Here is an 11,267-nt window from a genome sequence, read left to right on the forward strand (position 1 = left end):
CCCCCCCCCTCCGCTTTATAACTGGTGTTTATACATCCCACTAAACAAGAACATGTTGTAGTTTAAATGTCTGATCACACTCACTTATACTTAAGGTAGGCCTTTGTTCCAAGACCCAAAAGTCAGTGAGTTTTCCAGATGTTTCACAATTGATTTATTTTAAAAGATTATTTTTAATCTGTTTGGCCTCATTTATCTTTATAATTATGGTTGTGAAGATTTGTTCGTGATAGTGAAAGTGGAATGCCAGGAGGGACCACTCTGAAGTCACAAGACAGCTGTTCCCTCTCACTGTCTTATTTACAATTGAAATGGTCCAGAAGACATTCAGGAAGTGGGGGGGTGGGGTGGGGATGGGTGGAGAAAGGGGAATTCTATTTCAATAATCACTGGGTGTTACAACTTTTGAAAAACACATGAGGTCTGACCCATTGGAAAGAGTCCTTGGTCACAGGATAAGGGGGCAGTAATCTTTGAAATTAGTTATGGAAATACCAGTTGCCATGTTCTTAAATAAAAAGCATATTTGTTGAAAGTAATGCTTAACATGCATGTTTACGTGAGACTCTGTGTGTGTGTATATAACCAACTGGCAGCTGCCAAGTCTGTTCCAGCTCATAGAAACCCTACAGGACAGAGAAAACGGCTCCACGGCTCTGTGAAGACTGTACTCCTCGTGCAAGCAGACTGGCACGTCTTGCTGCCTCGTGAGCAGCTGGTGTGTTTGAACCACCAACCTTGAAGTTAATAACAGAATTTAATCACCATGCCAGCAGGGCTCTTTTGTTGGAATTTGGTTACCTTTAAATAAATAGTCTTAATGTTCTTTATTTGTGGTGGTAGGATATAAATTATAGGTCATTTATAATATTTTCTCTTGCATTTATTTCATTTCTATAGAATAAGCAATCCTGTCTTCTCTGTTACTAAATTTGGAGGGAGTATGATTTGCATGATTTATGTTTGACTAACCTAGGAGCCCTATTAGCACGGTGAGCTCTGAGTTGGGCTACTAACCAAAAGGCTATCAGTTCTAAAACACCAGGCGCTCCTTGCAAGACACATGAAGCTTTATACCCCTATAAAGAGTTACAGGCAGGGAAACCCACAAGATTGTGCTACCCTGCCCTGTAAGATCACGATGAGTCAAAATTGACTCCATGGCAGTGAGTTCGGCTTTTTGTTTACGAGCCCACAGAGAGGCCATTTGAACCCACGCTGCAGAGCAGCACAACAGCGGCGTGGTGATCTGTTTCCATAACAATTCATACCCAAGAAAACCCCGATTAGCTGCACCGTCCTGTAACTCAGAAGATAGCTGCGAACCCAAATCACCTGAATAATAGTGGGCTTGGTTCTGGTTTTATGTAACAGTTTCAGGGAAGGACGCAGACATTGGTGTATATGATCCTGTGTTGCTACTGCATGGATCAAGTTACTGTCTGTATTTGTGGTGATTCAGGAGCCCATGAGTTAGACTGTGGGTTGCTAACAAAAAGGTTGATGGTTCAAACACCAGCTGCTTCATGAGAGAAAGAAAAACTGTCTGCCCCTGTAAAAAATTATAGCCTTAGAAACCTCTCTATGGCTGCCATGGGCGAGAATCAAGTTAACTGCGCTGGACTTGATGGTGGTATTAGTGAAAATTAGTGTATAATAAGACAGCTTTTTAAATGTTTCAATGCAGTATTCATAAAAATTGATACTATTTTAAACTTTTTTTTTCAGATTATGAAGGAAAAGCAGGAATGGCTTCAATTATTTTAAAACCAAATAGGTCATTAGACTTGGAAAAAGTTTATGCCCACGTTGTAGCATTTCTTCCAGGTTATGCCTGCCCACGGTTTTTAAGACTTCAGGTAATTTAACTCTGAATTTATGTATCAAAGGTAACGCCAGGATACCAGGAGATGATTGAATTACAAAGCATCAGGACACCCTTCAGATAATGTGTGCATTTTATTCAGACGGGAAATTTTCAAAACTAATCACGAAAAAGCAATGGGATGTAGAGTTGATGCTAATTTATTCCATATTTGAAGCATTATTGTAAAAGAGGGCATGATGAGATGCAAGGGTATCTTTGTCTGAGGCCCAATAATAGAATGCTCTCTTCCTGCTCAGGCAGAATCTCACAGCACAGTGATGGTTTCAGTGACGGTGGAAAGCCAAGGCACTTCTCACATGAACAGTCTTAGGGTGTTGATGAGCTGTGCCTAAAATTAGCTTCCACCACAAGTACACAGCAAGGCATCTCAAGTTAGGTGCACAACCTACGTACAATTGGCTCTAGGCTTTCTTGCTTTAGTTTGCACTCTCATCCCCCCCAATGAGGCTCTCTCCTCTTAGAACGCCAATTTACTCAGCTACTGAACTAATATTCCTTGTCCATTTAGTAGCCATTCATTTATTTAATCCTGTGCTGCCAATATCATTTTTCAAAACTAGTACTCATGATCTGTTAACAATATCCCATGGCAGGGTTTTTTTTAAGTATATTATATTGCTACTCAGTACTTCAAAAGGAGCCTGGTTGGTGTAGTAGGTCATGTGTTTATCAGTAGTTTAAAACACCTAGCTACTCCATGGGAGAAAGATGAGATTTTCTACTCCTTTAAAGAAGCAGTGTCTCAGAAACCCAGACTAGCACTTCTACTGTGTCCTAACAGCTCACTTTAAGTCAGAATCGATGCCATGATAGTGGGTTGAGATGCCTAAAAGAGCAATAGAAGACTTTATGTTCATTTTTAAAGAATTTACTGAGTCATCGTCATGTGCAAATCATTGAATGGCCAATAGGACACACAACCAGAAACACATTTCATTCGCATCACATTGTGAGAGCTTTCATATGCATTGTCTCAGATTATTCTTATAGCAAACATCTGACATAGTAGAGGTAAGTGAATGAAAGCAGAAGCAATATATTTTAATAAGAATTTTATTAAGATAACTGCTGATTCACATGTGATTGTAAGAAACAATACAGATTCATCCTATGTATACTTTACCCAATTTCCCCCAATGGTAACATTTTATAAAACTTTTATTTTCACAGTCAGGATATTAATACTGATTCATTGATACAGTCAACCCATATCTCCAGTTTTACTTGCACTCATCTGTGTGTGTGTGAGTAGAATTTCTATACACTTTTGATATCTTTTTAAAAACTTTTAATTAAGTTATTTATTTTTATAATCATTTTATTGGGGGCTCGTACAACTCTTATCACAATCTATACATATATCCAGGTCAAGCACATTGGTACATTTGTTTCCATCATCATTCTCAAAATATTTTTTTACTTGAGCCCTTGGTATCAGCTCCTCATTTTTTCCCCTTTCTCCCTGCACCCCCTCCCTCACAAACCTTTGATAATATATAAATTATTATTATTTTGTCATGTCGTACACTGTCTGATGTCTCCCTTCACCCACTTTTCTGTTGTCTTTCCCCTAGAAAGGGGGTTATATGTAGATCTTTGTTATGAGTTCCCCCTTTCCAGCCCACACTCCCTCCACCTCCACCCCCATCCCACCCCACTACCCCCCACCCCCGGTATCACCACTCTCACCACTGGTCCTGAAGGGATCATCTGTCCTGGATTCCCTGTATTTCCAGTTCCTATCTGTACCAATGTACATCCTCTGGTCTAGCCGGATTTGTAAGGTAGAATTGGGCTCATGATAGTGGTGGGCGGGGGCAAGGGGAAGGGAGAGAAAGCATTTAAGAACTAGAGGAAACTTGTTTCATTGTTGCTACCCTGCACCCTGACTGGCTCTTCTCCCCACGCCCCTTCTGTAAGCGGATATCCAGTTGCCCACAGTTGGGCTTTGGGTCCCACTCCGCATGCCCCCTCATTTACAATGATATGATTTTTTGTTCTTTGATGCCTGATACCTGATCCTATCGACACCTCATGATCACGCAGGCTGATGTGCTTCTTTTTTTTTTTTTCCTCTGGCACGCCCCTTGGTCGCCTGATGTGCTTCTTCCATGTGGGCTTTGTTGCTTCTCAGCTAGATGGCCGCTTATTTATCTTCAAGCCTTTAAGACCCCAGACGTTATATCTTTTGATACCCAGGCACCATCAGCTTTCTTCACCACATTTGCTTATGCACTCATTTATCTTCAGCGATCATGTCAGGAAGGTGAGCATCATGGAATGCCAGTTTAATAGAACAAAGTGTTCTTGGATTGAGTGGAGTACTTGAGTGGAGGCCCAATATCCATCTGCTACTTTAATACTAAACCTAGAAATATATGCCCATAGATCTATTCCCCCATCATCATATATAAATATATTTACATATGTACATGCCTGTATTTAGACCTCTATAAATGCCCTTTGCCTCCTAGTTCTGTCCTCTATTTCCTTTTACTTTCCTCTCTTCCCACTATCATGCTCAGCCTTCATTTGGGTTTCAGTAATTCCTCTCGGTGACGTTGTCCTTGATTAAGGTTCATATATGCACCACCACAGTCAAGATATCCAACAATTCGAACACAAATATCTCTTTTATTGGCTTTTTGTCCTCACACTCCCATGTGCCCAGCTGACCTCCCACCAAGGAATATATTTGGATGGAGTAGAGAATTGATTGATTGACTGCTCTAGTTTAAACATTTCCCCCTAGGGTAACTTATTGAAAGTTCACTTTCATTAAGCAGAAGACATATTTTGACACAATATTACTTTTTGAAAATATTTTAGGAATGCTAATCACCTAGAAAGCGCAGAGAGGGTGACTCTTGTTCATCGTGTGCTCACCCGGTTCCCACCACGAGTGATGCTGAGCAACAGTCATAGATTAAGGTGACAAACCAAGTGAAATAAATCACCTGGAGTCGGCAGTGAAAGGGGGGAAAGGTACTTCTGACAAAATGAATGACTAAAGCAATGACTTTTGAGAAATCTATTTAGCACAATTTAAAAGAAACCCCAAGAAATCATTCTATGGAGTCAATTCTATCTCATGGTGATCCTATGGGACAGGGTAGAGCAGCCTTTGTGAGGTTCTGAGCCTGTTGTGTAACTTTTTATGGGAGTAGAAAGCTTTTGTCTCCTACAGGGCAACTGGTGGTTTTGAATTGCTGGCCTTGCAGTTAGCTGCCAAGACACATCCAATTCTGTGAAGCTTAAATCTTGGATTTATTTACACATATGGGCAAAGATGCCCAAGAGACTCATAAAAATGTGCATGGCCTCTCAGTTACAGCAAGATTGCTGTTCTGTTCCCTAGAATCTCAAAGAGAGGTATTCTCTATCTCCATGACACTCTTTATAAAGAAATTCCCAACCTTTTTATTTCAATAGCACTTTCAATGCTAATGGATAATCTTTTTTTAAAATCATTTTATTGGGGGCTCCTACAGTTCTTATCACAATCCATACATACATCTATTGTGTCAAGAACATAGGTATAGGGTAATGGATAATCTTAACATGAATCAAACAGAATAGTTAAATGTTCTAGAGGGAATTTTTTTAATGATTAAAGAAATCGCTAGTAAATAAAGGTATGCTCATTAGATATAAAAGTGATAAAATATATAAAATTATTTTCTAGGTTATCTAAATATATTGATAAATGTATTATAACTACCACAGATAATATCAAATTATTGGATTCCTCATGGTTGTTCTTTTAGGACAAAATGGAAACAACTGGCACCTTTAAACTACAGAAGTTTTGGCTGGTAGAAGAAGGATTTAATGCCCTGAAAATTTCTGATCCACTTTACTTTATGGACAACTTGAAAAAATCTTATGTTCCATTGACCAAAGAACTTTATGAAAAAATTATGTTAGGGGAAGTAAAACTTTAAAGTATTGTACACTTAGGATTTTCATTTGTTTCAGTATAAGCAGTGAGAGAGGAAGTAATTTTTTTCATTATGAAATGGGGAAAAGAAACATTAACTTAGCATATATTATGTTATGTTAATCTGCAAGAAATTTAATAGCTTTAAGTGGTATGAATTTTAATAGATTTTAACCCATTTTTGAACTCAGTACATACCTAAATACTTGCCTTAATTTTATAAAGATTTTAAAGTAAATATTTAACAGTTACCAACTTAGACACGAAGATTGTACTTTATAATATTGAAAAATTCTAATTTTGAATAAATGACTTTTACTCAAATATTTGATTTTTATGTGTCCTATAATTAAATTTAAAAATTCAATGGTTTTATGTGCTTGGTGGTTTTCTCTCTTGTTTTTACTGGTAAACTTGTAGTCAGAGTGATGTAGGGAAGTGGAAGGACTAGCCTGCTGGTAATCGATACTAGAAATATAACAATTTAAGATATAATTTGTTAAAAATACATAATGTAACAACTCTCTCCTTTACAGAAAAAAAAGTCCTTTTAAGCTTACTCAGCAGGATGTTCCAACTCCGGAACAAAAGGAATTAACCCAAATTATATCAACAAGGGTATATGAGGCTTCAGGAGATGGTGCTCAAATGGCCGCTGGAGAAATGTTAGTGGAGATAATTTCCGAATGATCATTGCAAAACCTGCTGTCTTACAGTAGCCACTGCATCCTGGGTACATTGTAAGAACCAGATACATTGTAAGCAACCAAGCTGCTTCTCGTATATGAACCTGGAGGGTCAGCACTGAACTCTGCGACACATCAGAGGAGGGACCTGCCTGTTTTCCGTCCGGCAAGCACTGCTTGGATCCCCTTAGAATTGTGGGAATCAACCTGGTCTCTGCTTTTGGTTAATATGGGGCAGTCTGCCAACACAGGAAGTTAAATACATATATCCTCTTTTTTAACTCACATTAAAATGGTATAAAATGATAGGCTAAATATCAATTGTGAAGCCATAAAGCAGAAAAAACTTGTAAGACGGAAGTACGTATGCTTATTTGGAAAATGATAGGATCAAATGGACAATAAAACCTAACAGAAGGAAAGAGTGGACTAGGGTAGGTCCTTGGCAGCAATACCAAGATCAGAGTCAGAAAGGGCTGGGATTTTGAACTGGTTAGTGAATAGCTAAATGGGAAACTCCTAAGAATATTGTAATATCAACAATCGTGTTTCTCCCAAGCTGGAAGAGTGTAATAGGCTGGGTAGACAAGAGAAACAAATTCATAGATGCTCATATGTGTATAAAAAAGAGCTTGAAAATCAAGAGCAATTGAATATTGAGAACACATCCCAGGCCAGTGCAGATCAAGACCATAAGTCTGGTATTAACCCATGTGTCCAATACCAATCTATAAATTCCTCTTTGGACTCACGAAACACATGCAATGATGCCAAATGCTGGATGATCATAGGCCAGTGGGTGGAAAGTCTTGTGGATCCAGTGATGGTGTAAGCATCTCAGCATTGGCAAGGGTCTCCACGTGGTTTCTCCAGCTTGAGGCTCTGGCTGTCATTAGCCTGTCTCCAAGTGGCTTGTCAAGAAGAATGTCTTGTGGACACTGAGCATCTGTCCGGCCTCCATCAAGTTATTTATCTCCTTAGCGCCTCCAAATGAGGTCCTCAAGTTGTGACCCAATCGGCCGGCCAACCTCGACCCTTTCCCTCATAAGTCTCAAAATTGACAACAGAGTATTTGTCAATTATCCTAGCTCAAGTGGTGCTTTAAAGCTAGGGTGACAGTATGACTCTCAGTGCAGTAAGCTGTCTTCTGTAGAAGGGAGTTTGGGGTCTGGACTGAGAAGGTAAACATGTAGAAATGCTCAACAAGGAGCTTATGTACCCATCGACCCAGTTCCCTGTACAACCAAGAGGAAAATCTGTCGTGCCCTTGTATCCTCCATGATAAAGAGTTTCTTTGGGTTGAAGAAGTAGAAGATGGTCATGTTTATTATCTTTTGAAAATGAACATCATGATGTTAAAGCACATTTAAAGGTGAAGTTTAACAATACAGTTGCACTGCATAGAGATAGGTCAGATGTTGAAATTAAAAAAGGTAATGTAATAAATTTGGTAAAAGTCAGGAAATGAATTTGAAAGGGGTAAAAAGACACAAGAAAACATGATAAATAGAAAAATAAATAAGTCAAAGCATACCCATCACTATATGAAATTTGAAATGATTTATTTCCTTCACTTAAAAGTACTAAGTGAATAAATTGATTCATCATTTTTATATTGATAATTGGGCTCTTCCTAACTTTTTACATTTAAAAGAAAGCATCTCTTTATATATCTATACATGTTGCTTGACTGACACTCTAGCTATTCTAAATCTTGATTTTTTTTTCTCCCAGTATCTGGCTCTTTAAACATTGAGGAGATTGGGTCACTTTGGTGAACTAAACAAATACCACCCACCCTTCCAGTTATATTCTAATTAAAAACAAAATCTTATGAAGAGAACAATTCATTTTTTAAAAGGAAAATGTGTCATCGGCACATGAAAATTTACTGGAAAATAGAAAGCAGGCGGAATTAAATGAGCAAAGAAAAATGTAGGAAGGAGGGAAAGGAATGCTTCAAATGAATGCAGATGAACCTGACTTCCACAGCAGCATTAGTCCCAGCCGCAGAGCAGGCGCATGCAAAGCCCAGCGGGGCACCTGTGTAAGTATTAGGTAATTCTTTATAGAACACTGAGGCCAGGAGGTTCCTTTTCTTCTCTGTATAGAAAACTTGCATCACCAAAACAAAAACAAAAATAAGCGAAAATCAGCGCTATAGCCATAAAATAGAACCACAAATCTAGTGCTATTACTCCCCTTCCTCCCCCACCATGTAATAGAGCTGCTTTCTTTGAACCGTTCTCTGTTTGTTAGAGTAACACCTTTACACATGTACTTGCCTCCTAATTCAAAATACTGTACTGCATGTAGATGTAACAATGGAATATCGAGGTCTCTGGAGTCAGGGTCTCCTGTGTCTGAGACACTGAAGACCGGGTGTTCACCGTCCGTCAGGACTGGCCCTGACTAACCCCAGGGGTGATGAGGATAACCTTGAACCCTTCCTGCAGTGTTCACACAGTGCTTTTCTTGTCCTCATTGTGTGTGTATGTGTTTTAAATGGGAATATCATTTTAAGATGTAATTTCTAAAGTTCAACAGAAAATTAAAGTACTTTATTTGTTGTGAAGTATATAACAACAACAGATTCAAAAAGAAAAGCACATCAAATTAAAAACTTGTAAGGCAAAAGGTGATTTTTTTAAAAATAAAAATTTATAAAGCTAGAAACAGTCGTTAAAGCAGAGGGAAATTGTTCACTATTATTTATAACATATAGCAAATACTTAGCAGATAAAATAAATACTCAAAGTGGGGAGGGAACCAATAAGAACAGGTCCCTTAGAAACCTGTCGGAGATGGAAAACTCAAATACAGACATGTGGGCCTTACTGTCCATGATCCGGACATTAAATAAGATCTGATTTGCTTTAGACATTGTAGGAAATCCATGTTATTTATACAGGAGGGATGAGCGGTCCTACCGGTCACCAATCAGGCCCAGAACTTGCGCCACCACTGCCTGCCCCAAGACTGCGAAAACTTTACCTTGGTTGCCAGTGGTCCTGCGTGACAGCGGCAATCGCCCGTCCCCACGCACCTGTTGTCCAGTTGCCCCCTCCCACCGCCCAGCGGATTTGCTTTCCTTCCATTCTGCTGGAATTGCCTCCACCAGGACTTATGGATTTTAAACTCTTCCAGCCCTACTCACCCTCCCTCGCTTGACCTCCTTCCCCAGGCTGCCTTTCCAATCCCTTCTCCCATCTCTGCCTCGTCCTGGGGTATCTGGTGAGGGGAGCACACCCGGAAGGGAGCACTAAGGATCAGGCCAGACACCACACAGGCTCCTGGGCTGATGGAGCAGCAGGCACAGCTCAGCTTCCTGGTCAGTGGGTTTTGCAGTGTCTGAGTTCTCCCTGCCTGGAGCCAGGGCGTAAACTCCCTCCTCTCCTTGCCTCCCAGGGCTGTGGGGATCAAGGGACCTGAGAGCTGGTAATAGACCTACAGATATCCCTGCAAGTGGGTCTGCTATGTCCTGTTCTCTGATCGGGATTTCTGAACTCTCTTATAACTTCATGGAATTGTGGACATTGCCTGAAGGACGCTGAACAATCCATAGCTCTATATTCCACTATTGAGAGTGTTAAGCCTCACAGAGAGTGCTAAACCTGCACCGTCAAAGGTGGAAAACTTGTGGAACCCATAAAACCAACGTAATCTGCCTAGTTCAGGCTCCCACATTTTTTGCTGTATGAAAACCAATCATCTAGCAATGTAAATATTTAAAAATCCAATCAAGTATCTTATATGTGTGTATTAGTAGCTGTCCAAGGGTTCAACTCAGCCTCCTGGTGACCCCATGTATGTCGGAGTACTACTGCACCCCATCAGAATTTCAGTGACTGGTTTTTCACAAGTCCACTGCCAGGTCTTTCTGCTAAGGCACCTGTTGGTTGGCAGGAACTGCCAAGCTTGCAGTTAATAGCCAAGCACAGTAACTGCATCACCCAGAGACTCCCAAGAAACAAAGAGAGTAAAGAATGCGCTAAAACCTTTGTTCTCAAACTCTGCAGCTCAGGAAGTTTCCAGGGCACCCCTCTCCCAGCTGTGAGCTACAGAAAAGATGGTGGGAAATAAAATAAGATTTTGCTTTTAATTCCAGATACTTTAGTGGTCTTTTTATAAGAAGATTTAGATGACTTTGTTGCAGGCTGCAAGGGGTCTGGGAAGCCTGTCACTATATTAGCCAAACACAGAGACCAGATTGATGTGAGAAATTCTGGTTCTATTCCTGCAAGTACTCGCAGAACGAAATCAGTCAGGTTTCTCCTCTGAGCGGTTTCAGAGTTCAGTCCTGACCTTGCAAGTTAATACACAAGAAGCAGGTTGTTTGACAATGATGACAGGAAGAGATTAGCGGCTTGTTACAATGTCATGGGATGCAATGGGCATGGTGAGAAGATCGGTTTTTTGATGATCATTAGGAAAGTGTCTATACGGACACGTCTCGGGGCAGGTCATCCCTGCTGATTAAGCTTAAGGAATCTTTACTGCAAGGGTAGGTGCTGTTGCATTTTGGATTTTTAACCAACTGAATCTCATATTATGGATTTCCCCTCCTAGTATTTTGGTTACTAGCAGGCTAACCCTTTGACCTTCTCTATCAATCTGAATAATTAAAAATTCATAAATGGCTGTTGAGAATAATTTCCTTTACTTCATTATAATACGAAGTAGAGAATCCCTGGTGGCGGTGATTACACGTTGGGCTGCTAACCTCCAGTTCTGCAGTTTGAAACCACCAGCA

At 40.0% G+C, this 11,267-nt stretch overlaps 1 protein-coding gene across 2 annotated transcripts in view; it reads left to right on the forward strand.

Moving 5' to 3' along the window:
- SLC27A6 (solute carrier family 27 member 6) overlaps nt 1-6,084 on the forward strand; it is an 87,515-nt gene extending 81,431 nt beyond the window's left edge. For both annotated transcript variants that reach the window (XM_075543097.1, XM_075543098.1), the window contains 2 exons: nt 1,729-1,859; nt 5,656-6,084. In XM_075543097.1, the coding sequence (XP_075399212.1) occupies nt 1,729-1,859; nt 5,656-5,832 (308 nt within the window). In that variant the 3' untranslated portion in view covers nt 5,833-6,084. The remainder of the gene's footprint in view (nt 1-1,728; nt 1,860-5,655) is intronic.
- Nucleotides 6,085-11,267: the final 5,183 nt, after the last annotated feature.

Source organism: Tenrec ecaudatus, chromosome 2, assembly GCF_050624435.1.
Source record: "Tenrec ecaudatus isolate mTenEca1 chromosome 2, mTenEca1.hap1, whole genome shotgun sequence".
NCBI classification, from domain to species: Eukaryota; Metazoa; Chordata; class Mammalia; order Afrosoricida; family Tenrecidae; genus Tenrec; species Tenrec ecaudatus.